We start from the raw sequence: 27,916 nt of genomic DNA on the forward strand, positions 1-27,916 counted from the left end.
TATAGCACTTGTTGCAGGCTGCTGAGTTTGCATCTTTTGCTGTGAAGTACAGCCAGAGTTTGACCGCCTCGCCTTGGGCGTTTTTAATCTGTAGCTCTGCTCTAAAAGAACGTACGTACCTGGGCCCGCCTACTATCCTTGGAAACGTAAAATGATTGGCTAGAATCTAAAGTGTATGACATCTCAGGAAAAAAAAGCACAGAAATAAAGCACCAAAATGTGCGCTGCTTTTCGGTCTGGTTACTACCATTTTATATCAGAACCGATACCGGTACCCATCCCTAGTCATCTGTGAAGGTTGCTCCTTTTTCACCAAGCTCTGATTGAATAGGGAACCCTTTAATGGCTGTACCACTCCTTCATAAGTCATTCATGAAATGTTTTCACTCCTAATAGTTACATTTATAGTTATGTTGCTCCAAGTTGGTCAATTTTAACTGTTAAAATTTTTTTATGTTATAGTACACACTATGAACTGATTAGAAAATTTATATAAGAAAATCATTTTAAAAATAGATACTTTTTTAAAAACATCTTAAACAAGAGAGACAAATATTTCAGACATGCTATACATTTTAATAGACATATTGATATTTCTGAAGAGAAACCAAGTTATCCCTACTTTTATTTACAATACAGGAATACAAAATTGTCACATACAGTACAATGGTAAAAACAACATAGAGAATTTAAATAATTATTTTATTTGTGTAACTACTTAAATAATGAAAATGGTTATTCTATTCACACCACGCCGTCTCAGCAGCTACAATGCAACTTTCACATTAAGTGCTAAAAAATTATAATTTTCCATTTTACAGCATGAATTCCTTTTTGATGTTTTAAGACCAGGTACAGTTGTTTTATTTCAGCAAACACAAGGAAAGCAGGAGATGAACAATAAGCACATCATTTATGGCCACTAAACTTCAATTGACTAAACTTTAATTGAAAATCAAGTTATTGAAACTAGATTTTCAAAATAAAAGCTGTGGATAAAGTACAAGGATAAATATTTTCCTTAAAAACTTAAAACAACAGCTGTCAGTTCTGGGAAGACTGGCTTTACGGGTAGTGAAGAAGAAAAGTAAAAAAATTAAATGTTCTTATTAGGATGAGTCTCCGGTTTGAAAGAATGCATCTATATGCATCTATAATAACAAACACATTCTTAAAATTTCTTGCCTTACTCTGGAAATGCTCACAAGAGAATTTGCACTTTCTTCCTCAGGTTAATGCCAGCCCTGTCTCTGAGCTCCTTCCACACTGACTTGGTGGCCTGTCGAGATCTTTGATCATCTTACTACAGAAGCACAATTCTGACGGTCTTGCTGTGGGGGTGGGGGTGGGTGGGTTTTAGATGAGCTTCACCAACTCCTCCGAATGACTATTTGCAGGCACAGACATGCGTTACTTGTACTCTGGGCAAAAAAAGAAAACATCCTCGCGTGTCTTTTATAAAAGCTGCATATGTATAAGTACAACATGAAATGACATGAACTGACGAGCTTAGTGTAAAATTGCTTTCTATAAACACCATATTCTCCCATATATTATTACGCTTAAAAAAATAAACCCTCCTCTATGATAACAATAGTAATGCTATAGATTTTTTTGTAGATTTTTTCTTGTATTACTAAGTAGGTAAGCTCTATTGGAAATATACATCAGCGCGTTTCATCCCTTCCCTTTATAGTTTTGACTTCAGCTTTCTGCTTCAGTGTGTGACGCAATGAAAAGAGTTTGTTAAACCATACCTGTGACAGTGTGCTGTGTGAACGTGTGGAGCTGAAACTACTCTCATTGCGCTTTTAATAAATGTTGAAATTAATTTTGAATAAAAAAGTGAATGAAAGGAAAACGATACAGTGCATGGGATTCGAACACTCCGTTCAAATTGCATGAAACTGGCGCTGACAAAGTACAATGTTCTCAACTCGCTCATTCCTACGTCTGTGTGTAGATCCTCTCTGTACACTGATAGCAAATGAGTGATACGTTCTTTATACTGTAAATTGCTGTTTATGACTATGTACCCACAAACTGAACACAACATAAATGAGTCAACACAGCCTTCCTCTTGTTAGTGCTTTTGGAATAGTAAAGCAAAAAGCACTGCAGGCTCTATGAGACGCATGCCTCGTGCTCACAGTCTGAGTGCGTAGACATTTATTTCTTTGCTAGGTTTTCAACGGACCGTGAACACAAACTGCATCTTGAGCCACCCAATTCTGAATCCTTAATGAACTCCTGAATAATCAACTGTCTCCACTGAAATGCCTCAAACTCCATTTTTCGTAAGGCAGCATAAAAGTCTCGGGGTTTTAACAGTCCGCTCCGGCAGAGTTCCTGTTCCTGTGGAGCCAGTGAAGGCGTTTTTAGAGCAGCAGAGGAAATGTCTTAGTGGAACTCATCAATCAGCTGTCTGCAGGGCTCTCTGAAATGTGAACACGGCTTGGATGCCAGGCCTGGTGTTCAGGAACAAGTAGCTTATAGGTAAGGAGAGGAAAAGCTTGGTATGGTGATGTGGTTTAAAAGCAGTCTGATGGGGTCCTGTGTGTGTGTGTGTGTGTGTGTGTGTGTGTGTGCTTGCCCGTGAGAATGTGAGGGGAAATTAAGGGGCCACATTTAGCAAACCTCTTTAAGAGTCTTTTGAGGGCGAAAGGTAGATGTGTGTAGACTTGAGGATGGATGATGGGGAGTGGCCCCCTCCGCACACCACTATACGACGTACTTGGTCAGGTCTAAGAGGTACGAGGTCATGTCGATGATGTGGTCCACTATCCCGCCATTCTCCTGGTCGTTGGGCATACCCCGCTCGCTCTTCTCACACTGGTTTCCGGAGTAGCCACTCTTACACAGGCACTTGTTGGGCTCCACGCAGACTCCTCCATTGCGGCAGGCTGGTTCACATTTGGCTACAGTCACAGGGTATGAGAGAGTGAAAACACTTTAAACTTTGTTTTATTCAGACGTACTCTGATTTCTGATTAGGGAAACTATGGCAGATATTACTGAACATCTTTTCCACATCTGAAGTGAAAGAACACGTCGATGTTGGTCCATGTTATACGCTGAGGGCGACAGATGCACTCTTACCGACTCGGCAAAATTGTCCTTCCCAGCTGGGGTTGCAGCAGCATTTGCCGGTGGGAGTACAGCGGCCGTTCTTACAGTGTCTGGAACAAGCTGTCATCAGCAGCTCCGGTGGCTCCACCTGATGCTGGCACTCCTTAGGGGTGTAAGGCCTGCAGCAATTGTTAAAAAAACAGAAGAAGACAAAGTAAGTATTCAGCAGACAGAAGCCTCTCAATATGGTGATTAAGCCACAGCGACACAGCGACAATTTATTATAACCAAATAAATAATACAAGACATTTCAAGTTAATAACCGGAGAACATATTTCAACTCTTAATAATAATAATAACACAGAATCAGAATTGTGTTGATTTATGAAGGGAAAATGTGGTTTAAAGGCATGTAGCTTTGGTATAATTCACTGTTTGGATGACTGCATGTCAAGAGATGTGCTATATGTTGTTTAAATTCTACCTATTAATCAGCATCTGCCTCAAATGAATGAACTGCTGTTGTGTCCAAAACAGAAATCAGTCATTCAGCGTCCACGGGTCGTTTAATTGGGCTTACACAAGTCTGTTTAGAGGTTTGAGCCTCGCCCACAAACACATTTAGTTGCCAGATCACAACAGTTTCTACAAAGTTTCACGCAACCTTTAAAAAAAAAAGTCCTGTTAAACAAAAAGCTGAGACTAAACAAAAACAAAACACTCATCCAACTCACACTGGCTGAGCTACACAGTAACACTATACCATGATTTAGGATGGGACTGTAGGAAATGTGTTCTATTTAAGCATCTAACACTTGACTGTGATGTATTGTGGTAGCTATTTATTTACCGCAAAGCTATTTTTGAATGGTACAACAAGACAAATCTGCCATCGCACGCTGCGTCCGTGATCTCAGATTTTCGAGCCTATCAGGTTTTGTTGATATGTAACTTAAGTGGGAAAGCACTTTTGAAGTGAGGGACTTTAAGATGTAAACTTTTAACTTGCCAAGTTAAAAATTTATGTATTTGCTCCTGAAGGAGGCGTGTGTTTCTTTTTCCAGTGACATGCTGTTAAAGTGACGGCGGCTCTTTTTCTACGTATTACCAATTAATAGCAAGTTAATATTTAAGCGTGTAGTTGGGACATGAGCCGCTTCATGTGTGGTTGTTTTTATTTTGAATTCTTATTCGAAGAACGAAACGACATACGGGGTTAAAGCATGGCTCCCACAGATATGAACACGGTTTGGAAAATGCACACAGACACAAACAGAAACATCTCCACACCATATGTGCCAAGTTTGAACACCAGAGAAGCATATTATTCCATATTAAGACAAACATCCAGACACGCACATCAGCAAATGGGCTGAAACACAATTATTTCATATCACGCTCCACAAATCTGGAAATAATACAGTGAGTGCGTAATCAAGTTCGAATGTGAAGCGTCTGTTGGTGCCCACACACACACACACACACACACACACACACACACACACACTTGCTAGTGTGTACATTTGTGAAAAGGAGAGAGAGGAAGAAAAATAGATGTGTAAACATTCTGCTACAAAACATTGTTGGACATTAAGGCGTGTGCGCATATGTCTGACACACAGGCAGGGTAACTGGACTCTTGTGGACCGGTGCTGGTATGAGAGGCGTGAGCAGTGAGGTCACTGAATGTGTATGTATGTAATTCTCACTCCACGATAGGACGGGCCTCATCAATCATGGCAGGGGAGCAAATAGTCAATCAGCAGGAGAAGCCAAAACTAGATTGAAGACATACAACCAGCAATTTGTATATTAAAGCTCAAATCAGCTATTTTTAGAATACATATTACTTCCATCTGGGTAGCTGTTCCTATGGTAGTCACGTTTTACGTTACAATAACATCTCAGAACTTATCAGAGTCTTACGATTGTGTTCTTTCCTGTTTTACCTGTCTCTAAGAGCGAAGGCTGCCCGCAAATGGCATCAATAAGCTTTTCCTCCATTTCTGAGTGTCGGAGGTGTCATAAGAGTTGCTCTGACAGGTTTTGGTAATGCGGTGTAAATGCCAACCTGGATTTGCATGTAGTAGCCCCACTGAGCAGGTTCTGTGAGTAATGAAGCTCCTCAAAGTGTTTACTTTGTGTTTGTTGTGGAAGCACCACTAGATACTCATTCTATTCTGCTTTGGTGAGGTGCTGATCACCTGTTCCAGCAGTCGGTACTTCGGTATAAATTATTTTCATTTTACTTGCTGTACAGATTTAAATGAAAGATGCAGTTTTATTACAAAAAATACTAACAACTGGGGGATAAATACACTTGATTTTGTGCATACTAATTATATATTTGAAGAATTTCACAAATATATGTTAAATAAAGAAAATCTTAAATGCTGATTTCCTGATTTGAAAAGTGTGCTGCAGGTGTTCTGACAGACACACTGCCTGTGTGTATGTGTTAAAGTTGCTTTAAATTTTGAGGATGGAGTGTCGGTGGGGGTTGATTCCCATGCTCCCATCAGCACCCAACTCCATACTCCATCTCTGCTGGCTTTTGTTGCTGCAGGCTGCATGTAGTTAAAAAAAAAAAAAGAGCAAAAGAGGGGAGAAAACAGAAAGAGAAGGAGAGGGAGAAAGAGTAAGAGTCCCTAGAGAATTGGGGGGGCTGGTCTGTAGCTAACACTGTTAATAGCAGGCAGGGGTCAGCAGTGCTACTAAACAGCCTGTACGACTGCCAGGGTGGCTGTGAAAACAGCACCTGCTGGTAGCACCACTTGACAAAGGCAGCTGGGTCAACAGCCACTGTGGGAATTTATCAACTTTGGGAGGGGTGGCGTATGTGTGAGAGTAAGGGAGTGGGAGAAGGCGATAGTGCTTCCACAAGAGTTACAAGTGGAGAGACAGAAAGAGAACAACTAAAGTCAGAGAGTGGTATGAGACACTGATCATGCCATAACTGAACATAAAACAGAGCAAAAAGTGACAAAGCACGCAAGCACAGCTGCAAAGATAACATACAGAACAGGGCAGATGAATGCAGGATCAGGTTCTTTCTTTGTGTCCTCTCTTCTTCCCTTACGTCAGTTAAACATTAACAGTGACCATCCTTCAAATCTTCCATGTCGAAGGAGTGCGAATGCTCTGCCTCAAACTTGTTATCAGTGTGTATCTGTGTTTAGCTTGTTAGCTCGCAGGGTCTGTTTGATTGACACGAGGTGTATGTGAGAAAAGGGCTATGGAGTGGTGTACACTGTGCACTCTAACAATGGCCTAATCAAACGGCCCAGTGTGGTCTCTTTTGCTGTTTTGTCATCCAACTCCATTGTTTGGGGGCTCCTTTTGTAGCTTCTTTCCTTGTTTTAATTGTGTAAGAAATTTACTGTGTATTGTAGGAGCCAGGGCTATTCAGTGGGACTAGCAAGCAGCTTTGTCAAGGGGAGGACCACAGCGGAGATGTAGGAAGATTTAGGAGGGATAGGAAAATAAAGAAAAGACTTTTTTTTTCCTGTAGCGTGCTGGGAGCTGGCGTACCACACACGCACACAAGCTCGCATGTGTGTGTGTACCCACCACCCACATGGTTTACATCTATGCACACAACACACAGAAAAGCACACATATAGATAAATATATCCACGAAGGAGCACCCGTGGTCTCCTTCCTCAGCACATCTAGTGATTTGTGACTTCCATGTCTAATGCAGTTCATAAAGGAGGTCCCAGGGCCCTATTTGAAGTTCACTGTGTCTTTTTAAGGGCTCTGCTCACTGTAATTCAATCAGTCTAGCTTGCAGCTGACAAAACCCGAACGTGTGAAAAGTCCTTCTCAATACTGCTTTCCCTGTGACGAGCTGCAACATGAAGAATGGCAAATTGCATTTTGTACCAGAAAGCAGCAGGAGATCTGGCTCTATATGTTAATTAAGCTCCTGCCAAGGACTGACCATAGGAGCAAGGTGGGGGTGCAACGTGGGGATTCTGAATTATGATGTGATAAACACGTAACTTTACTGTATGACCCTCAGAACAGGTAAAAGGACATAAAACAGGTTTGTTCCTGGCACAAATATAATGCTTTCACTGTACAAATAATTGTTATTAAATGCAGACTCAGTGGGACAGAAAAGAAGCAAAACCCAGGCCCTGAATACCTGCAGTATGTTCGAGGCACACTCAGGAGTGCAGAACCAGGGTTACTGATGTATGTTAAAGACAAGCAACAAAGGGTAGAAATTACATTTAATCACTTTGCTGTGGAAAGGTGAAACATTAAACATGCTTCCACAGATACCTATTCTTATCTTCTAAACTCTAAGGTCCTCTCATTGATCGTTAAACCACAACCACATCTTACAGTCACCACACTGAGATACGGTCAGTAAAGATATTAATGATAAATATTAATGCATATTTCTATCCCACTGCAACACCAAAAACAAGCCGCGCCTTTCTACATTCTTGCTTTCTCTCGCGTACAACCTCAGTCACACCACACCCATTCGGCATGTTTCAAAATGCATGGTGGCCTATTTATTATTGGAGGGGTACTCCAACTGACAAACAAATACCTAAAAATGAAGTCATTTGGCCAGGACGTGTTTACACAAACACTGCTGAGGGATTTTATGGTTGATGTTTCCTTGTAAGCCTTTACCGCTCCCCTAACGGTTCCTCTTTTTCCCACTCTATGTTCCCAAACACAGAGTTGATTAAAACACAGCGTGAGATGCTATACCGGGCCACAAAAACCACCACACTCTAAAACAAACCTCTGTCTGAATGGGCTTCAGAGTCCAGATGTCCCTGCAGTAGGGAAGAGAAAAGAAGGGAGGACCACCAGACTTGATAACGTGCTGGCGTCAGACACGTTAGCTACCCTATTCATTTCCCCCCCTTTGCCCCCTCTCTCCATCCTCCCTGTAACAAAATCCTAATAACGAAGCCAGAGTGTATTAGGAGTCAGGACTCTAACACCACAGGGTCCACACAAACTAAACAAGTCCAGTTGATGGTGGAAAGAACTGTTCTCTGGGAGAAATGCGTCCAGCAGCCATGCCAGAAAACATAAATACGAAGCAAGCCATCAGGGCCCCCTTTGAAACATCTGTGCTGTAATTAACTGTGCTAATGCCTGGGTGGCACTGCCGTCACCCAGGAATAATAAGATGTGAATATGTTTCTATTGTGTTCTTTCTCCTCAGTATGCTTATGCTACTTTATTTACTTCTCTTAATCACAAGCCACTCATTCACTTGAACCGGTAGGCCTACAGGATCTTATGCTCTCATCTCCCTGCAAAAGCACTGATTAAAAAGATAAAGCACAATCACTGAGTGGGTTTGGCTTGAGACTGTATATGCAGTTGGTTTGAATTACAAAGTCTTCTTATGTTTGAAGTGATTTCTGTACTGCAAATATTACGGATCAAACTTTTTATACATCCCTCTTGTATTTTTGTGGGTCGAATTCATTCCGTTTTCATATTTCCTCATCTTGAGTGACAAATGTTTTTCACATGTACTTGGCTCTCCAAGCAGAGTTTATAGATCTATCACTATCAGAATGATTTCTAATACTGCGATGCATATGGTAAGGATTATGATATGGTGACATGTACTGACATATAAATGATGAAGCTGCACTTGTGCACATGTTCCCTCCAAAGCTAATTAAGCATTAAACTGGAAAAGAAATGGATTTCACCTCCCAAAGGGAAGTAGACGTGTGCTGGAGGGTTCGAATCCACCACCCAGCTGTGGCCTTCTCTGCCTGCGTGTTTGAGCTTCCTCCCACAGTCCAAAGATACGCATGTTAGGTTAATTAGTGCTTCTAGACTGGATGTAGGTGTGAATGGCTGTCTGTCTCTCTGTGTTAGTCCTACAATAGACTGGCGACCTGTCCAAAGTGTACCCCACCTCTTCCCCTATGACAGCCAAGATAGACTCTAATCCCTCTGTGACCCTGAATTCAATAAGTGGAAGAAAATGAATGGATAGTGTATCTACATGGATATTTTGGCTATACAGAGTTTGTCCATATCACCCTGTTAGTGGTTAATATGTTGAAATGTCGCTACTTGACAACAGGTGTCTTTGTCTTTTCCCTCACACTTACCAAAATATCACTGTTGCATATTTAGCATCTAACCAGTAGACAAAAGTTGAATAAAGCAATAGAATCAGTGCTGCTAGCAGTGTTTTTCTAAGCAAACAATTTGAAAGGCTATTTTTTTTTCTCCAGTAACCACTCAGCATCCATTCTGGGAAGCTGTAATGTGCATAAACAATTCTACTTGCAGGAATGTGTGTAAGCAGTGAGGATGACACTGTTCTTCAATGTGATGATCTGTGAGTAACTAAGATCTCATAATATGCTGTTAGGCTCATCTAAATTTCACAACAAAACAATCACAGCATGAAAATAAAGCTGGTGGTTTACTGTAGTTCTTCCATCTGTAATAGGCAGTCCTGATTAGGGGTGTTAACGGATATGACTTTGCTAACAGTGAAGTATTCACCTGCATTAACACTTATTCACACATTAACACATATTGTAAAAAATATGTGTATATATATATATATATATATATGTGTATATATACACATACATACATACATACATACATATACATATATCTCAATACTAAGAAACTAACTGACAATACAAAATTAATACTGATTAGATCATCTTTAGCAATAGTATTGATATCAGCACACACACACACACACACACACACACACACGCACCCACACACACACACACACACACACACACACACACACACACACACACACACACACCATAGATAACTGCACAGAACCTAGCTGTTGTCTACAAGCATTATCCATCTACCGGTAAGTATTAACAGTTACCTTATAGCCACACTAGCTGTCTATTATCATTAAGAAAGAGGCTAGCAGCTATGGCTAATATAAAAAAAATGATAACCTTAATGCTTGAGAAAACCTCCTGCCTGTCTGTAATCCTAATACAATGAGTTCATTTACCATGATATCACAAATATTTGTATCTAGAAAGTATTGTGTTTCTTTTGTTTTTGATCAAAAATAAAAAATATGGTGCCAAGTCACGAAAAGTGCAGTGCGACCTCAGCCAACCTTACATGTTTACCTTACTGTATTTTCTTTATGTCTGGCAACCTAAAAATGCTGTCATCATTGATGTTATTCGTTTTATTGTTCTAAGAGGAAGTGTAATTTTTATCAAAATCAAAAATTCAAAAATTGTATCTAGTATTTAGAATATTTTCCTGGGTATAAGGAAAATCAAGTATCGTGACAACCTTAGTACGTACAGCGTTTGCTGCTTCACCTTTCAGATATCATCCTCCTGAATTATTTTTCCAAACTTTAGCTGTGATTATGAATTCATGATATCGGTTAAACAACTTCACACTGTTGAATTATTTGCTTGTATTTTTTAATTTTTTTAACCTCCTTAACTTTTTAAAGCTGCGTTAATATGCCTAAAACAGTTAACGGTAAGAATTGGCTAATAGGCTAATAACATGCTAAGGTAACAATTATAATTGCTGTCTAAAAAAAATCCCAAATTCTCCAATACTTGGGAACGGCTGTCCTGCTTGAATATACTGAAAATAATCTGTGTTGTTGTTGACAGGAATCACAATCAACACTTAAAGCTACTGAAAATGTTGTTCAGACTAACTCGAACGAATAACTCAATTACAACCTTTGGGGAATGAGTTTATAACTAAACTCACCTCAAGAGAGAGCGATTTACCAGTAGTTTTGTCTCTCATTGTCTTGGTTTGCCCTCTTGTGGACGTAATGCAGGATTTTTTAATGAATAGCTGAATGTCCTCCCCACTAAGAAGGAATCACTTAATCACCGAACAACTAACTACATACCAGCACAAATTACCAAGGGACTTCCTGCTTTTACCTTTTCGGGTCCACCAGCTTGTAGAGTTTCCCACTGTGTGACTGCACCATGCTTTTACTACTTGCAAGTATGTAGACTTCACCTGCAAAAGAAGAACAGTTAAGTGGGAATCCCATCAGCATCATCTGCATGAAATACTTCCAATGTCCGAACAACTATTCAGCAGATCCCAGTGCCTAACTAAAGAAGAGACAAGACAAGACAAGGAAACACAAGAAAATGAAAGGGGAGGACATGAGGGGTTTAGGAAAATGAGTGTATCACAGGCTTCTGCATTTCTGCACTTGCCAATGGATTTTAAAAAAAGAGTTTAATGAGACAATTGGATACTCATGACTGGGAACCAGGCAGATGATTTAATGAGGAACAAGCCTGCAAGAAAATTCCATAGGGGGACAAATTGTAAACATCTGTCTGTGGGGCCTCTTTTTTGGGACATAGGCCTGGCCCCCGCTGCAATTCTTGCACCACTTGCAAATCCTGATCGAATACAGAAATCTTTAAATATCTCGTCAAACAATAACTCCAAGACCTGGCAACAACTGTGATCAAAGATTTCTGATGGCTGGGCGAACAATTTACATCATGTGTTCATTTTAATCAGAAACATCAGAGCTCACGGTTTACAATTCTTCGAGTGTGTGGTGGGGATCCAACTTATAAAACTGTCTTGTGTCAGTTCATTTCAGGTTACTCTGCATATATTAACTTAATCTTTAACTTGCCCAGAGAAACACTTAACACATGTCATGGTGGCACAGTGAATTAAGGAGGTTTGGAAGATTATGACTATCCTACAAAAATGACAACTAACTAAGATGTTTGGACTACTTAATGAGAGGCGTGTTGGCTTTATCATCCATCCATCCAGTCGCATCTTTATCAGGGTTGTGGGGGGCCTATCTCAGCTAACATAGGGCGAGAGGCAGGGTACACCCTTGACAGGTCACCAGTCTGATGCAGGGCTAACACATGCACACTCCACACAGAAAGGCCTTGGCCAGACAGTGGTGTTGTGAGGCAACAGTGCTAACCATCACGCCACCATGCTGCCTGTTTTCAGATTTTCAGTGGTGTTTTATGCTGTGGTTATGTGTGTTATGTATGTATGTGCTGTACACACAGACATACACACACAGAGTCAACAAGCCTTCAAGGAGTCATGGATTAAAACCCTTGCTTCAGAAAATATGTCATAACATAGGTCAGGTGTAAATCTAAAGAAAGATCAGTGCAAGAGAGAAAAGAAACAAAGATAAAAGATCTCAGAAGCAATTACATTTTTAGCTTTTTTATTAATTGCCATACTAACCCAGTTCATCCTCTCCAAAACCCAAGATGTGTCCAACAAGCATAGTGCCACAGGAGTCAGCTGAGCCCAGGCACAGAGCTTTTTCCTGCCACTCTTCACCACTCGCTGATGTGGAAGATGTAGACTTCTGAAGGATGCGAAGGTTACTAAAGTGAAAAGTAAAAATACTCATGGTAAGTGACTGCAGACTGGATGATACTGTAAAAGGTTTAGTACTACATTTGTGCACAGGGGAGAAAGCAAAAGAAATCAACTGTAGTAGCATGGTACAGCATGGTTCATGACCCATATTCTTTTTCTACACCATGTCCCACATGGTGTTAGTTAGGAAGTCAGCCTTTAGTTTCAAAACAAACATCATGCCGGAGCCTTCACTTTGCCACAACAAAATGCTCCCAAATTGTAATAAGGCACAGAATTAACTGATCACACATTGTTTTAAACACGGTGCCAGCTTGCGATAATTGGACGGATTGGGGAGGGGACACACTTTACCCCCTTTGTTTACTCAACTGTCAGTGTTTGACATCAGCAAAACAGAGAAAACCAGAGAAACCAGAGAAAAGTGTGAACAGCACAGAGAACAATGTGTAATCTCCACTGACACTCAATGGTCCGCGCTGTCATGGTGACATGGGAGTCTATGTTTTCCTCCCATGTGGATGAACTTGGTGTTTACACTGGCACATGCTAATGCAAAGGAAATAGTTTTTAATATTAGAAGAAAAGGCATGTTGATCTTACTAAGTCATAAATCAACTCTGGGAGGATAAAGATGTTAGAATGACTTTGAAATATAGATTTTTGTCATCATGTAAACACAGTTAATTCTTAAAAACATACAGCTACTTAAATAGTCTGTTTAAATATATTAATCAGTCATTTCTTTATTGTACTTACCCATTTTTATCTCCAAAGACATAACTGCCATAAAGTCTCCTAGACTGACAGCCCCTGTAGATGAAACCCCCCACAGGTGGTGCTCCACCACTGGAATGCAGGTCATAGGCAGAGGGCTCATTTTCTATTGGGACAAGGAGACATAGGTCTTATTTAGGCACTTCCAATAGACTCATAGACCTACTGCCATTCATCTGTAACACCATCACAAACTGTCTGCATGCATGTTTTATCCCAGAGACAATCTCTTCTGTCTCACTGATGTTGCAGGGATTGTAATCTACTTAACTGCTTTTCTTGATTCATGCACTGGTGTTGTTTTGTTTGTTTTGGAATCAAAAACATAGACCACGTTCATCAGACATAATTGCTGTGTTGTTTATATGAGACACAAAAAAGGAGGAAAGAGGGAATTCTAGATTTAAATCGGACGTGTTTTATCAAAACTGGAAAAGAATGTATTGATCTTTTATTCAAAAGCGTGATGGTGAGGCAATGTGGCACATTTACTGGATTACGATTTCTTGGCAAGGAAAAATATGAATGGAGGTTTGCCGCCCTTAAAAATTTATGATCCAAGACGGGGTGTGCTCATTTCCCAACCGTAATCACTTTGGAGTTTGGGTAACTGGCTAAATCGGGCATCAGGCCAAGAGAGAGGTGGTCTGTGGCAAGAAGTGACATTTTCAAATGGAGTGAGAGATCAAAGTTAAGGATTAACTTAGCGCAAGGATAACCTGCCTCATATATTTTGGAACAAAGAGCTGTAATTTTCTTTTTGTGGAAAAAGGAAGGATAAGCAGTGTAAAGTGCTGCTGTTATTGATTATTTTCTAAATGTGAGAAGAGCTAGATTCCTCTCAGCTGTGTTTTCAACAGCGCCAAACCATCATCTAGACAGTTATTATTGTTGACAGCTTTAAATCTTACTTGTGGACACCATCTTACATTCCACTGGCAAATCTACACACCACAAATGGGGAATATTTCTGGATCACATCATTTTTACATTTAACCTTCACTGTTTCTGCACTCAACCTGGTGTGTTTCTGAATCTGTTGCCAAAACACTGTTCTTACAAAATGAAAGACATTCATAAAAACACATGTCACTTTCAGGGAAATAAATGTGAAAGGTTATCCAGGATGTTAATGTATTTTCACTTCTTTCTCAGGATGTAATGCAATCAAACAAAACTCCAGCAAAGACTGTGCACAACTGGGTATATTAAAACTCCTTCCAAACATGCGAAAAAGGTAAATATTGTGAACATTTTTGGAAATTCTCATGGAAATTGTAACTCACCATAATCGCCCCCCTTAGTAATTTCCAGTATTCTTCCTGCTGTTGTGTTTCTGCCACTGGCATCTGTACAGAGGATTACAAGACTCCCATTGTCTGACTGAAGTCGATCTACTGCACACCTACAGAGCACAGCGTGCCAGGAATGAATATAACATAACTAGAAGTAATATCCAAACACCAAACAAATAAAAGGTGGCAATACAACACAAGCACAAAAAGGTAATTTGCATGCAGTTGACTATTTCTTTATTGTAACGATGCATCTTGGTAAGAACTTTTATACCGTTGGAAAGCGTGTTTATTTCCCATTAAAGCTAGTGCTACATTTGAGCACCAGAGTTGAGCATGTGCTGAACAGCTTGTTCTGCTATTGAGTTTTGTTTCGAACTTCTAGTAGCCTAGTTGCTGACAATCAGGTGCCTGACTGGCTAGTGTTTAGCAGCATCTTGAGATGAGCACGGACCGTGGTACACCGGTCAGTTGGTGTATGCCCCAGGCCATGTTTGACTGATCTTTATAGGGCTGTCCCATAGGGCTACTTCCAGCTGATGTTAAGCAAAAACCAAGCTGCTGCATTATTTGGAGGGAGGCCTACTGCCACCTCCAAAGTGAAGTTCCATAAATTGGGCAATGCCAGAGACAGGCTACAAGGTAGGCGTCTCCGTCAGGTTGTTTCCTCACTCTCAGCACTGGTGAATCATAGGCAGTCTTCTACAAAACTACAGTCAAGGTTTGCAAGATGACACGGCCAACAGCTTTCTACCAAGACAACCCTGAACAGTCTGCATACAGCTAGTCTCCAGTCTCACAGGGCTGCCATGACTGCCTTCCACTGCTGGCATCAGCAACATGTGCACAGGAACCTGAACATGTGGAGGAACGTGACATTTAGCAGTAAGTCCAGGTTGATGCCATCACACAGGAGTGTGACCAAGCTGGTGACCAGCTGTTGTGGCTGTGTATAGTTCTATATAGCATCAAATGACAACAGCAGTCACCTCAACATACTTTATACTGACATACTATATACTAAGGTAGAGACCCTACAATAATACAGAGAAAATCCCACCAATCAAATGAGACCTTTTGATCAAGCTCTTGGGAACAGTGGGAAGGAAAAACACTGTTTTAAAAAGGAAGAAGTTTTCATGGGTGCAGATCATATATCAAACTCTGTTGTTCAACCTGTAAATGGATTTTACTTGTGTCACCATATAAGAGGAAATAAACAGGCTTTCCAACTGCATAAGATTTATTGCCGGGAAGCATTGTTAACAACAGAGAAACAATCGACCCAACACAAAATGCCTTACTGTTTGTGCTAAGTTCATATTTTCTACAAGAGCAGTAATGAAAATACCCTATAGTATGAGCAGAATTTCTACATTTGAAAATTGCAAATCAGTCATAGCAAGAATCTTTAAAGAGTGCAGTGTTTCACTTACCTGCCTGGATCATGTAATCCATGTGCAAAGATTTCAGGTGGCTGGTTGGTGCTGTTGAAGTAAGGATTGCTCCGTGGTATGGAATATGGAGAAGCACAACTATCTGTGTCTATGTCGACCCTTAGCACAGACCCCGTGAAATCACTGCAAGCAAAAACAAGAACACGCATTCAAAATTGTACACGGTAGGTCACGATTGAAACATGGAGCACAAAGCAGTATATAAACATCAATAAAATGACCCTTGGACTTTTGATCTTACCTCAGTCCATCCATTTCTTCCATATCATCCAAAGTGATCATGCCATCTCCCAGGATGATGTGCAACAGACCATCAGGACTAAAAAGAAGTTGGCCCCCAAGGTGCTTCCTATGCAGCTCCGCCACTTCCATTAGTACTCGGACTGTCCTTGTGTCTACCTGGTTTGGGTTTTTCCTGAGAAAATCATAAAAAATTGCAAATGCAAAAAATATGTTTGCTAAACGGCATTTATAAGGAGTACCCACAACATTTCTATACCTTGATGCTTTTACGCTGTCTTATAAATAAATAAGGGGACTTTTGTCTGCTCCCTTATTTTTAAAGGGGTCTGGGTTCAAATGTATGATATCTGAAAGTGGACAAATGGCCAAAAAGGTCATTCTGACTGATGTAAAAGCCACAGACATATGGTCATATAGTGTTTTAAAATATACAATAAAAGATAATGCTTTTTGTAAATGAATTTTCTGAACTGTTATCTGCTTTTTTCTTCACTAATTTGGTGCAACTTTATATCACACAGACTGTTAATGGGGAGCTGGCAGGTTAAAGGCCATTCAATTCAGCGTTCATGTTTTCACATGTGAAAAGCTCATGGTGATAGTGCATGTTATACATGCACTATCACCATGGATTGTCTGTTTGCTTCAAATAATGACTCTGTTAATGGGTACAATGACACCAAGGCATGGATAAGATATGCTGACATGACACGCGGAACAAAATCCAACATTAAATTACTTTAAATACTTTGTTTTCTGCAGACATTTAGTCTTAATCTAATGTATCGCCAAAGACAGTGGGTGGAGATGTAAAGACAGGGTGCAAAATGTTGCACAATTTCAAGTGAAGTGCAAAATGAGAATTTAGTTTCACAGTATCAGCAACTAATATGGCAAGTTGCGTTGTTTTGGGTAGTCGTGCAATTTTTAAAAAGCCTAAAGTTAAAAAAAAAAAAAAAAGTATTTTAAGCTACCATTAAGTACTTTAACTACCATTTCTCTATTGGACCCTCAAATTAAGGACTATGTGCTGCAGTTACCAAGACTGCATGCCAAGATTATAATTAAGATTAGATCATTAAGTCAAACATACAACTGTGATTATGAAAATGAAAATGTAACACTTAAACATGTTCGTGAGAAAAGATTGTTTTCTTAATCACAGGTCATTGTGAAGGGAGTGTAAGGTACAGACACAGGAAAAGGCAAAACACTGTTATGATAATGAGAGCGTTGCACATCTTATCAAAACACTTTTCTTGGCAATTTGACCTACTTTCTAAATCCTCAAAAGACAAAAATTATCTGTTTTGATTTCTTTGCATGTCTAGAAGAATCCTCAGTGTGCCTTTGAAGGTTTTGTTACCATGGTTTCTTGCAGAAATTGAGGTTAGCAGGTTGGATTTATTAGTGGTATAATCAAAAGATCCACAATTCAGTAATCAGAAACTTCCATATGAGAAAAGTTTGTCCTTTTTATCCGGTTGTTCAGTCTGACGTCACTAGCCGTGTCTGGACCTAAACTCCGCTGCAGGTCCATATATCAAACGATCACTATGGCATTACTGAGAGTTGAAAAACTGTCTAAAGTCTTTCATCTTTAATAAAAATGATCAGCGTTCTGCTCTACCAGGTGTAACTATTGAGTTTAACATCCAGGCATCCATGAAAACGGAATTTATGACATTTAACGGAGTTAGAAGTTAGAAGCTAGCGAGCTAACGAGCTAACTCCCTGCTATCTAAATACAATATAGCATGTCCTGACTGCGGGGTTTTGGAAACAAATTAAAACGTGCAGCTCTGTTATCACTTCCAGCATAAATGAAGACAGAAAACTAAAAAGCAGTGACGTTTGTAGGGTTACTGAAGTTGGGCTAGCTGGTATATAATGATGTGCTACGTGACCGCTAGCGACACAGCTATGTTAGCATAATATAAACAAGCTAACTTTTTTTCCACTCGATAAAAGTTAACGTGAGTGTTCTCGGTGGTCAGGAACAAATGTAATCGCATGGCAGGATGCTGTAAAAGGACCAAACTTCAGCCAGGAGAACAACTGAGATAATCCATCCATAATACGAGGTTAGTCATTCATATACTGCTGCATGGGCTGGGCTGTAGTTACATTCTAAGGTTTTAAAAACTGAGTTTAAATAAATGATTAGCGGTAATAAAAGCCGAGGGAGGTCAACGGTGATCACTGACTGTTTTAGGAGCTTTTTGAGATCAAATAGAAGAAAATACATAACATTAAACATGTTAACAACACAAAAGCCATATTAAACGCAGACTACTTTAGGCCCGGAAGTAGGATTCGTCGTGTCATCACTGAACAACCGGATAGTGTTTAGAATTTAAATAAAATTAAAAACAATGGGAAATGGGAATGTTCACCACATTTCATAGGTACAGTACTACAAATCACAGTTGTCTAAAATGAAAACTGTTTTGCATTCATGTGCTAAAGATGTCTTAAAATAAGTTTGCATATCCAGTCTCTATTAACCTCGACCTTTTATGTACCCTTATGGTGTCATTTCAGGCAGTGGTTTGGTGCACTACTTCTCCCATTACCTCGAAACGGTGTATTCAACTACACGGAGAATGTGGTCGTGTGGTCCGATGGCCCAGCGCTCTTGGTTGGTGGTGTAGGAGACGTAGAGCTTGCCATTCTTCTTATAATTGGGGTGGAATGCCAAGCTTAGCAGGCCCCTTTCATCTCCGCCCTGCAGTCAGATGATAAACACAAAAGATCCAGGAGTTAATTATGTCCCTGCTTGGCTTGTGCTTGGCTGTGTGGGGTTGGAATCACCCCCCTTGGTCATCTTCATCATCCCCAACACACAGCCTCTATACATCCATAACCCCCTGCCTGTTTTAGTTCTCCCACTGTCCCCCCCCCCTTTTTTTTTTTTTTAAATTTGACGTTCATCTTCCCTTTCACTTCTTTGCTTTTCTCTCACTCTTGCTTCTATTTCACTACACACCTTTAAAACATATACTTTTACCAATCATTAGGAAGCATTTGACTCAGGGTTTAGCAGCATCTCCTCTGCAAATCATAGACTTTGCCAGGTCTTCTGCAGCCTGTTTATGTGCGCCTGTCCCCAGGGTCGGGGGCCCCAGTGACGCCCAGACCCTCCCGGTGGCCTCTATTGTGCGGTGATTTGTGTGTGTAATCTTTGGGGGATATCTGTGAATGCTATGCTGAGTGGCTGAAAGAATTTATTAGCTCACTCACAGTTCATAGAGAGCACAAAAGTGCAGAGTGCTTCAGTCCCTGCTTTTCGCTCCCCATCCCCTCACTCTTCACTGATTTACACAAAATCCATGCAAAATACGAGGCTTGGAAGGTGGTGGTGGTGGTGGTGGTGGTGGGGGGGGGGGGGGGGGGGGGGGGGGGCGGTAGGGCTAGAGTAGAGTAAAAAAGGAAAAAAAGACAACCTAAACAAGGAAAGAGCTGCCAACTCCCACTGTCTTGGCAACATGTTTAGAAAACATCTAAATTGCTTGTGTAATATGTAAACCTTTGTCTAACCCTGCAGGCAGCTACATCAGTTGTCGCTACCTTGGTGGTCCTCCCGTCATAGTTAGCTGTAGTAATCAGCTATAGCATTTCATTCCCCAGGCAAGGAAAGTCAAGTTGGCTTTTTTTTAATGTTTTACTCTCTCCCTGTATTTCTTCTTGACTACAGAATGAGCAGAATTCTCAGGTGTTAAGAACATTTTTTAAAGTGATCCTTAAGCAAGTATATAACAGCGTTTCATTTACTATCAATAATAGCTTTAAAAAGGTCTGCAGTTACTACAAAAGCACTGATATTGCACTCATATTCCTCAGGTATTCATTCTCAAAACAGTAACAATGAGAAAGAAAATCAGAAAAAATATATACATATAAATATTTGTTTGCACTATAGTGGCACTTTTCTGGATAGGTGTAGTTTATTTAACAGGACAAGAAAAACATAAACTGGTATACTGGATCTACTAGTTCGGTTCACACTGCACTGGACCCAGTGCAGTCCAAACACAGGCTCCATACACATGTAAAAAGATGACTCTTTGCCAAGGTATTACTCAAAGTACCAATGAGGAAAAACAGAGACCCACAGGATAAGCCACAGGAGGTCTATCAATCTGAATATAAAGTGAAATACTGTGAAGGTTTACAAATAAGTCTCCACCCCAAAAGGCAGGGTTCCTCTGCAAAAATTTATGAGTACTACTAAATGTCAGACCATTGAAGTCAAATAAAAACAAGAGTTATATGGGAGTGGATGCAGCACTCTTTACTTGGAGACACAGTGAGTATCCTGTGTCAAAAAGTTTCTTGATGGGAAGAGAAATTCTCCACCTCACCTTTGGAAATTTTGGATCCATATGTTAGATTGAGAGATGCAGTGACCCACATCCCCAAAATAAACTCACCATAGGGAGTGGGTCAAAAGCTGTGATTCCAAAGAGGCCTAGATCCGGAGCCAAAGGGGGACCACCAAGGTACACAGTGGTAAATGGGCTGAAATATTAGCTCCCTTGCTAATGACTAGCTCCTTCAGCAGCAGGCAGACAGCAGAGCTAGCACCAGAGCCATAAGAAACAAACACTGCATCAGCGAGCCTTTCACTATAAGCCGGTCCATGGAAATAGCTTGATTAAAAGAAGACAAAATGCCAAGCTGGGAATCGTGAGCAGTGATCATGTTAAAACTGCTGCCAAAGCTGCAGTAGGTAAGATATTTTTGGCATGGTTCAAAAACTTACAACTATATAAACAACCTCATTTAAAGAATGTACAAACTGCATTTTTGTGCATATTGTTAGGTGTAAAGCCAATTCTGAAGTTTTTAGGGTTCTCTAATGCACCTACATATAAAGATATTCAAGTACATTGACTAGAGTGATACCACGTGTGTAGCTGAATGCAGGAGGAGCTACATGTTTCTGCCATGTTTTTCCCTCTATATAAGGGATGATTCTCGTAGTTATAGATGCTGCACCTGTACTTCAAAGCTCCCTGATTGTTGTAGTGACTCTGTCAAATTGTACAAATCACCATGCACATTGTGTCAACTTAAAACACATTTTTTCCATGAATTTCTTTGTCTTTTTTATGACTACCATCATTCTTCCAAAGCAAAGTAGGGGGCTTCTGATCTCTCACCAGGTATTATTTCTTCATTTTTCACAAATACCTGTCCCTGCATTTCACTTTTCCCTCAAACACTGTTCTCTGGAGCTCTGGGTTTGGCTCTATGGAACATGTGGCATCATTCCAAATAAACCTGGGAATGTGAGGTGCAGGGATAACAACCAGCTGATATCTCTCAGTGATTATTTTCACAGAATTATGAAGAAAATGTCACAAGAAATGCAGCAATTTCCAATTCTGCAGGGATAGCTGTCACTGAGCATCAGTGACACATGTGTTGGTTCATGCATTATAACCCTGAACCTTTTGATCCTCACTCCACAAAAAGACATTCCATTAGAGTTGATTGGAACAAAAACACCCTCTACACCCTTCACTCAAAGACAACCTGCAGCATGTATGCTCGTACCTCCCTCACAAACAACATACACAGTTTTTTTGCTGTCTCTTTTTTTCTTGTGCAATAAGAATCACACAGTCAAGTTTCCACTGCAATGCCTTCAGCTGGTGATACTTAAATTCTTGGACCATCGAGAAGCCATGCACAAATTCCACTCCAACTAACCAAGAACGAGATATAATCCATCATCAACCACAAAGATGATGATTTTTTTTAAAGCCAACAATATTTATATGAGCACTGCAGCATTTATGTGCAAAGCTGTTTTTATAGTACTGTGGTGTCCACTTGCATAGCTGTTCAGCTACAGAGAAGGAAGGATTATAGGATCTCGATCAGCGCAGTGGCTACAGAGATACACCTTTGTGCATACTATCACTTGTTTGTAATATGCTGATTGGTTAAAAAGTTTACTTAAACAGGAAAAGGAATAAGCACAAATAGGAAGAAGTGGGAAACAAACCCCAACAAAGATCAAGGATGCATGAATGAGAAATTCATGGCTGCAGTGGACAGTTTAAATTTTCCTTAACACTCGGTTTCACTCCACTACAAACACGTCCTTTATATAGCTCAACTTCTGCCCTCTCCACCATGGGCAAAGCTTAAGGTAGAACTACAACCTGAACAAGAGCAGCCAACACTACATACTGCTTTATTTTACTCCATCATCTCTGATCTTCTGATGCCAAGGACAGCACCAATGCTCTGAATCATTTGGCTGAATAGGGAAATATTTTATGAGAGGCCCACTCACCCACATGCATAGTGATTCATAGGACTACTGTTAGCTCTGGGATGCTGGTCACCCATATCTGTACACTGTTATTATCATGCATTGTACTCTCAAGTAGCATTTCTAAAGTTTTTTAGCACACCGTTTCTGATTGCATCTTCATAGGTTGCTTTGAGAGCAATTCCATACACGTTCAAGGATATTTGTGGTTCCTGACAGGTTTAATAGTGTTCAAATGTATGTTTGTAAAAGCACTATAAAATTTTATGTAATCTTTGTATGCTGCAAGCATTGCTTTCCATAAATCATGAAAAGTACGCAACTGGAAATACACCTGTGGTTCACTGTTACTGGCAAGTAAACAGGCTAACACATAACCATGTTTGCAAAAATAAGCTATATAATCTAAAATAAACTATTAAGTTTGCCGTCTTGATGCATTCTCAATCGAGTGACGAAATGTTTCTCCCACAAAACGCTACACCCAGATGAACACCATCTTTTGGAGATATTAAGTTTGCCCCAATAGATACTAATGCTGGGGAATGAAGTTCAAAAGATCAACGATAGCTTGCCAACTCACCAATCAAGGCTATTTTTAGCTCATTTCCAACTGATGCATTAAATAAATATTATTATTATTATTATTATGTGATTCATAATAAATTAAATCTGCCTTGCCATAGTTTCATGTCACATCTGGAGGATACTTATAGCAGCTGTTTTGATTTTTAAACTGTAGCGTAATGTGACTATACTTCCTCTATGTAACTTTTTGGTCCACCAAAGTGGGGAGAAAACGGTGATGAGTGAAGGGGAATTAGGTGAGGCATTTTAAACAGAGTGGATGAGTTAGTAGAGCTACAGGTGTAAAAAATTGGAACTGACATTTGAGAAATAAATTCTCAGTGTGTGTGTTTCTCTCTCACCAGTGTGTAATGAGTTTTCTGAATTTAGGCCACACATTGTATTTTAGGGAGTACAGCCCTAATTGGTGCATGTTAACCTCTGCCATCCTTTCCTGGCAGCAATGCTTTGCAATCCAACAGGAGAAAGACAGTATGATTGAACTATGGAGCAAATCGCCCAGCCCTATAGGCTATGTAAAACATAGAGAGGATAAAAATAAATCTTTGTATAATTAACTTAAAACCTATATTCAATTAAAAACAACACAAATGTAACATATTAAAACAATCAAGAATATGCTCATTTGATGCCAGTAACAGATTAAAACAAACAAAAAAACCCCCCAACAAAACAAACTTGGAGCAGCATATGGGGCCATCCTTTTGTCCCAATTTATTGCTTAATATAGTGTCCAGTGTTTCTAATGGTTTACAGGTCTGAACTGCGGGTATGTGAGTTTTTCACCTGGGCTCTGTTATAGTGAATTATTGTTTTAAAATCTGGATGAGGAAAGCTATCATGTAAAAAGGCAAGAGATGTAAACCCAGTATATATTATCTTCACTGATGTGCACCTATGCCACAAACAGTAATATAACCACACACGATCACAGATAATCGCTTTGGAACTGTGCGCTGATAACAAACCCAATGGTCCCTATTCTTTTTAACCTGAAGGATGTGGAATAGATTTAAGAAACAACCCCCAAACCCCGGCAAAAAAAGAAAAAACAACATCAACAGTTACTCCGATTTGACATGCTATATTGTTTCTTTGCAAACAACAAGTCCAAAATAGGGCTTAAATTATTTTAACAATTATAGATTTCTGCAGACAGGATCCCGCTGAGTTACATAATCAACTGAAAGTTTGTAACATGAATATATAAATGGACAGTATGACTTTAAAAGCAAACTGAATTTCTAAGAACACCCACAGCCATGTAGAAGCCCACACCAGAGTGTAGTATTGTTTTTGTGCAGTTCAGCTAAATTGGCACCGAGGGATCCATGGAAGGAGGGGGACAGAAGAGTAAGAGGAAACATAGAACATTACAATCAAAGCATGTGCATGAGGTTGATGATTAACCCGTTATCTGCCTTGTCTCTTGAGAGCATGGGTTCCTCTTTATGTATAAAGGCAGCTCCATCCTGTTGATTCTGCCAGTAAACACCTTAGCCCTCCCTTGGAGTGGATTGCACCGTTATGGCAGCCAACAGTTCAGAATAGGACTCCTGGGGCTTGCAGGGGGATTGAGCCACATCTAATTGTCATAATAGTGACTTTATCCACAACTAGTTTGGAGTAAATTAAGATAAGAGAGCTGAGAAGAGTGGGGTGAGCATCCCAAAGGGTGCAGCTTAATATTCAAATGCTCTGCTCCGTTTGACTCCTTGTAAGCAGAGGACCTTGTCAGTGGAGGAGCAAGAGGCATGCGTGATGGATAAACTTCCTGTCTGGGAGTGTGCCCCCCACAGACATCTAAGCTACCACATCTCCTCATGCAATCTAAACAATTCCTGAACAATTACCAAATTCAAAATCTGTGATTACCCAAGCTCTACGGATATAAAAATAAATCTCAAGAAGATTAAGTGTCTTTGGAAATGATATATCCATAGAGAATTTATAAAAAAAAGAAAGAAGACATTTCAAGAACTAGCAGCGTAGCACGGCACACATACTTTTGAGAATACATCAACTCAAGGACACAGCAAGCCTAACTATTTCCAAAAGAGTGTATCATGTTCAAAAGACATAAACAATAAAATTCATGTGCACTTTTTTTTTTTTATTGCTTTGGCTATGTTTACTTTTCCCACATAGGGCAGATAGCCAAACAAAAGTAGAACATATGTTTACCCTGCCATCCTCCCTCTTCTGGCAAGAGAGATGGTCAGACAGACAAGTTAAATGTTACAGAGGTGCGGCTAGATCCGCCTTTTCAGGTCTACAGGTTTTATTTGTATTAATAACACCCCAATGACTACACTAAGAGTGCAGGACGAGGAAAAAAGATTTCACAGACCTCTAATATGAAGTTATTTGTTTAACTGAACTACAAGCATAAACAAGGTTACAATTTAAACTTAACTGTCATTCCCATTATCACGTGTGGTAGTCATATAAATAAGACCCTATAATATTGGAACCCTTAAAGGAACAATATGGGAGAGATTAAGAAAGCCATTAACCATTCTAATGAGAGGTAGCAGAAATTATCAGTTTGCTTAATGTTTGCACTGTGTACATTTAATTAGCAGGTAATAGCGCAATGCACAATCACAATTAATGAATGACTGCTTGTTTGGTCTAATCATATAATATAATACTAATAGTATGCAAGCAAGACTGCCAAGGGATTTTCCTTGCCTGGAGACATTTCATTACACAGGTGAAAACATTTTGTGTTGGGAAGACATGTGTTGTATTACTTCCTTACTCTAGAAATGTAGCAGAAATATTTTATGTACTCTCAGCCATGTTTCTTTCTTTCTTTCTTTTCCCCTTGTTCTTTACAACTATGATTATCTAGTTCAACATATTACCTCTATAATTCACAGGTAACAGTATGAGGCAAAGTTGGTCCTACCTTCAAGCCGCTCTGCACTATCTTGTGGATGTCCAAGAAAGGCTCCTTAATTAGCTCGAGGTTATGGTTGAGTATCCTGACAATTCCCTCCCTCTCAAGGACAAAGAGCCGCTGGGAACCATCTCCACAGTGCACCACAGCCACCGGCTGCCTTAGACCACTCAACACCTCCTGGGCACAGTAGCAGTTGTGTTTGTGTTTCCTGGGTAACAAGGAAGATACAAAATGTCAATGTTGCCATCAACATGCGTCTTGGGTGATCCGATCATAAACGGACCGTGCTAAGTGCGTCATTTCACACTTGGCATTAGCATACGTATCGAGTGACCACTTTTGACCGGATCTCACTCTCCCACTTTACAGGCAAACAAACAAGTACTCTACATTATTTCCGCTTGCTAAGACCAAATGTTAGAATCCTGCATGGGCTCAAGTTTGCAAACTCAATTCTGCTTGCAACCAGAGAGCAAACGGACTACTAAATTACTGGAACTTACTTGTTACCAACAATTATCTCTAAATTCCAATCCAGAACCACCACCCTGACTGACCAGTTTTGAGCACATGAGCTGAACCATAGCTAAGCAAGGTCAAACACTATAAAGTGTTTTATTTTTCCTTGCACAACAGTATTATTCAAAACAAATGGTTAATGATAGCTGCAGGTAAACAACTCAATTCACTCTGCCAAAGTGCTGTTTTTCACTAGGGAGAGGCAAATCACTAGAGTACTACTAAAAGAACTGATGCCATTTGCTGTGCAGACCACCAGAAATAATGGACTGACTGACTGACTCAATGTGACTGCTTCATGGGTGCATTCAATACTCTACTGTACTATACTATCTCTATACTTAGATTTATTCAGCAGTGAACAAATAATCTAAGACACATTTTAATGCCAGATATGAACAGGAACAGAGAATGACTATGTCAGTAAATCCAGCAATAAGACAGAACAGGAAGACTTTCAGGTAGCAGTACAGATGAAAGATAAAAACAAAATAACCCCCAAAACATACCAGGGTCTTTATAAGATATTTGGCAACCACCTGCCACCTCAACAAGTTCAGTGAATCTTGGCATTGATTCTACAGGAACATTTTTCTCACAAAAAGATATCTTGTCATTTTATCAGAACATAATCTAAAAGAAATGCAAATACCACCAAGAGCTATGGTTCACTGATCCACATCATTTTCATAATCATGACCTATTATGCTCTATAAATGTCTGATCACAGGCCAAAGGTGATCACACTGAACAGATCTGCAGTCACCCTTACCTCTACTGGGACAAACAGACCTGAAAGCAGTGAAACCTCCATAGCTTTACGCCGTAGGCTTCAAATGTTGAGGGTTTTTCCATACATAAACTAAAAGAATAATACACTATATCCGGCAACAGTATACATTACCTGGACAATGATTAAAAACAATTATTGCTGTAGGTATTTAAAAGGTGTCCTAGCTGATAACTACTAAATCCATTTACATGCAAAGCAAAACTAAATCAGCTGCACTGTCATATTTTATTGACTGTCATGATCCTGGGTCTTGGAGCTCTGAGGGTTTTTTTTAAGCTTTGTACTCTTTGTTCTTAGACATTTTATTTGGTTTCTTTGCGAGTTTATGTTCTTAGTTGTCTGATTATAGGTTGAGGGTTTACTCCTGGTTTAACTTTATTTCATTTTATAACCTGTTTACTCTCCTAGTGTGTTTCCCTGTATTTGTTGTGTCTCAGTTCGTGGACTTCATTATTTGATTATTGAACATCACGTCCACCTAATAAAGATAGATTTTCTGTTTAACCTGCCTGCCTCCAGGCATCTGCACTTGAGCACTCTATCTGCAATTCATGACACTCAGAACAATAAAATATTATAAGAAAAATGCCATTGCCCATC

The 27,916-nt window shown here is 39.9% G+C and overlaps 1 protein-coding gene across 6 annotated transcripts in view; it reads right to left on the bottom strand.

The window, feature by feature from the left end:
* Window positions 1–555: 555 nt before the first annotated feature.
* The window catches only part of hhip (hedgehog interacting protein), a 37,632-nt gene continuing 10,271 nt past the window's right edge, over window positions 556–27,916 (bottom strand). For all 6 annotated transcript variants that reach the window (XM_086295412.1, XM_086295414.1, XM_086295415.1 and 3 more), the window contains exons 4-13: window positions 26,011–26,212; window positions 18,796–18,947; window positions 16,218–16,391; window positions 15,956–16,099; window positions 14,511–14,629; window positions 13,207–13,330; window positions 12,307–12,452; window positions 10,995–11,076; window positions 3,100–3,248; window positions 556–2,918 (exon numbers count right to left, since the gene is read on the bottom strand). In XM_086295412.1, coding sequence (XP_086151538.1) covers window positions 2,722–2,918; window positions 3,100–3,248; window positions 10,995–11,076; window positions 12,307–12,452; window positions 13,207–13,330; window positions 14,511–14,629; window positions 15,956–16,099; window positions 16,218–16,391; window positions 18,796–18,947; window positions 26,011–26,212 — 1,489 coding nt within the window. In that variant the 3' untranslated portion in view covers window positions 556–2,721. The remainder of the gene's footprint in view (window positions 2,919–3,099; window positions 3,249–10,994; window positions 11,077–12,306; window positions 12,453–13,206; window positions 13,331–14,510; window positions 14,630–15,955; window positions 16,100–16,217; window positions 16,392–18,795; window positions 18,948–26,010; window positions 26,213–27,916) is intronic.

This window comes from Aulonocara sp. 'chitande type north' Nkhata Bay, linkage group LG6 (genome assembly GCF_057382095.1).
Source record: "Aulonocara sp. 'chitande type north' Nkhata Bay isolate Kocher_YH1m ecotype deep benthic linkage group LG6, A_spYH_male_GT1.1, whole genome shotgun sequence".
Lineage (NCBI taxonomy): Eukaryota > Metazoa > Chordata > Actinopteri > Cichliformes > Cichlidae > Aulonocara > Aulonocara sp. 'chitande type north' Nkhata Bay.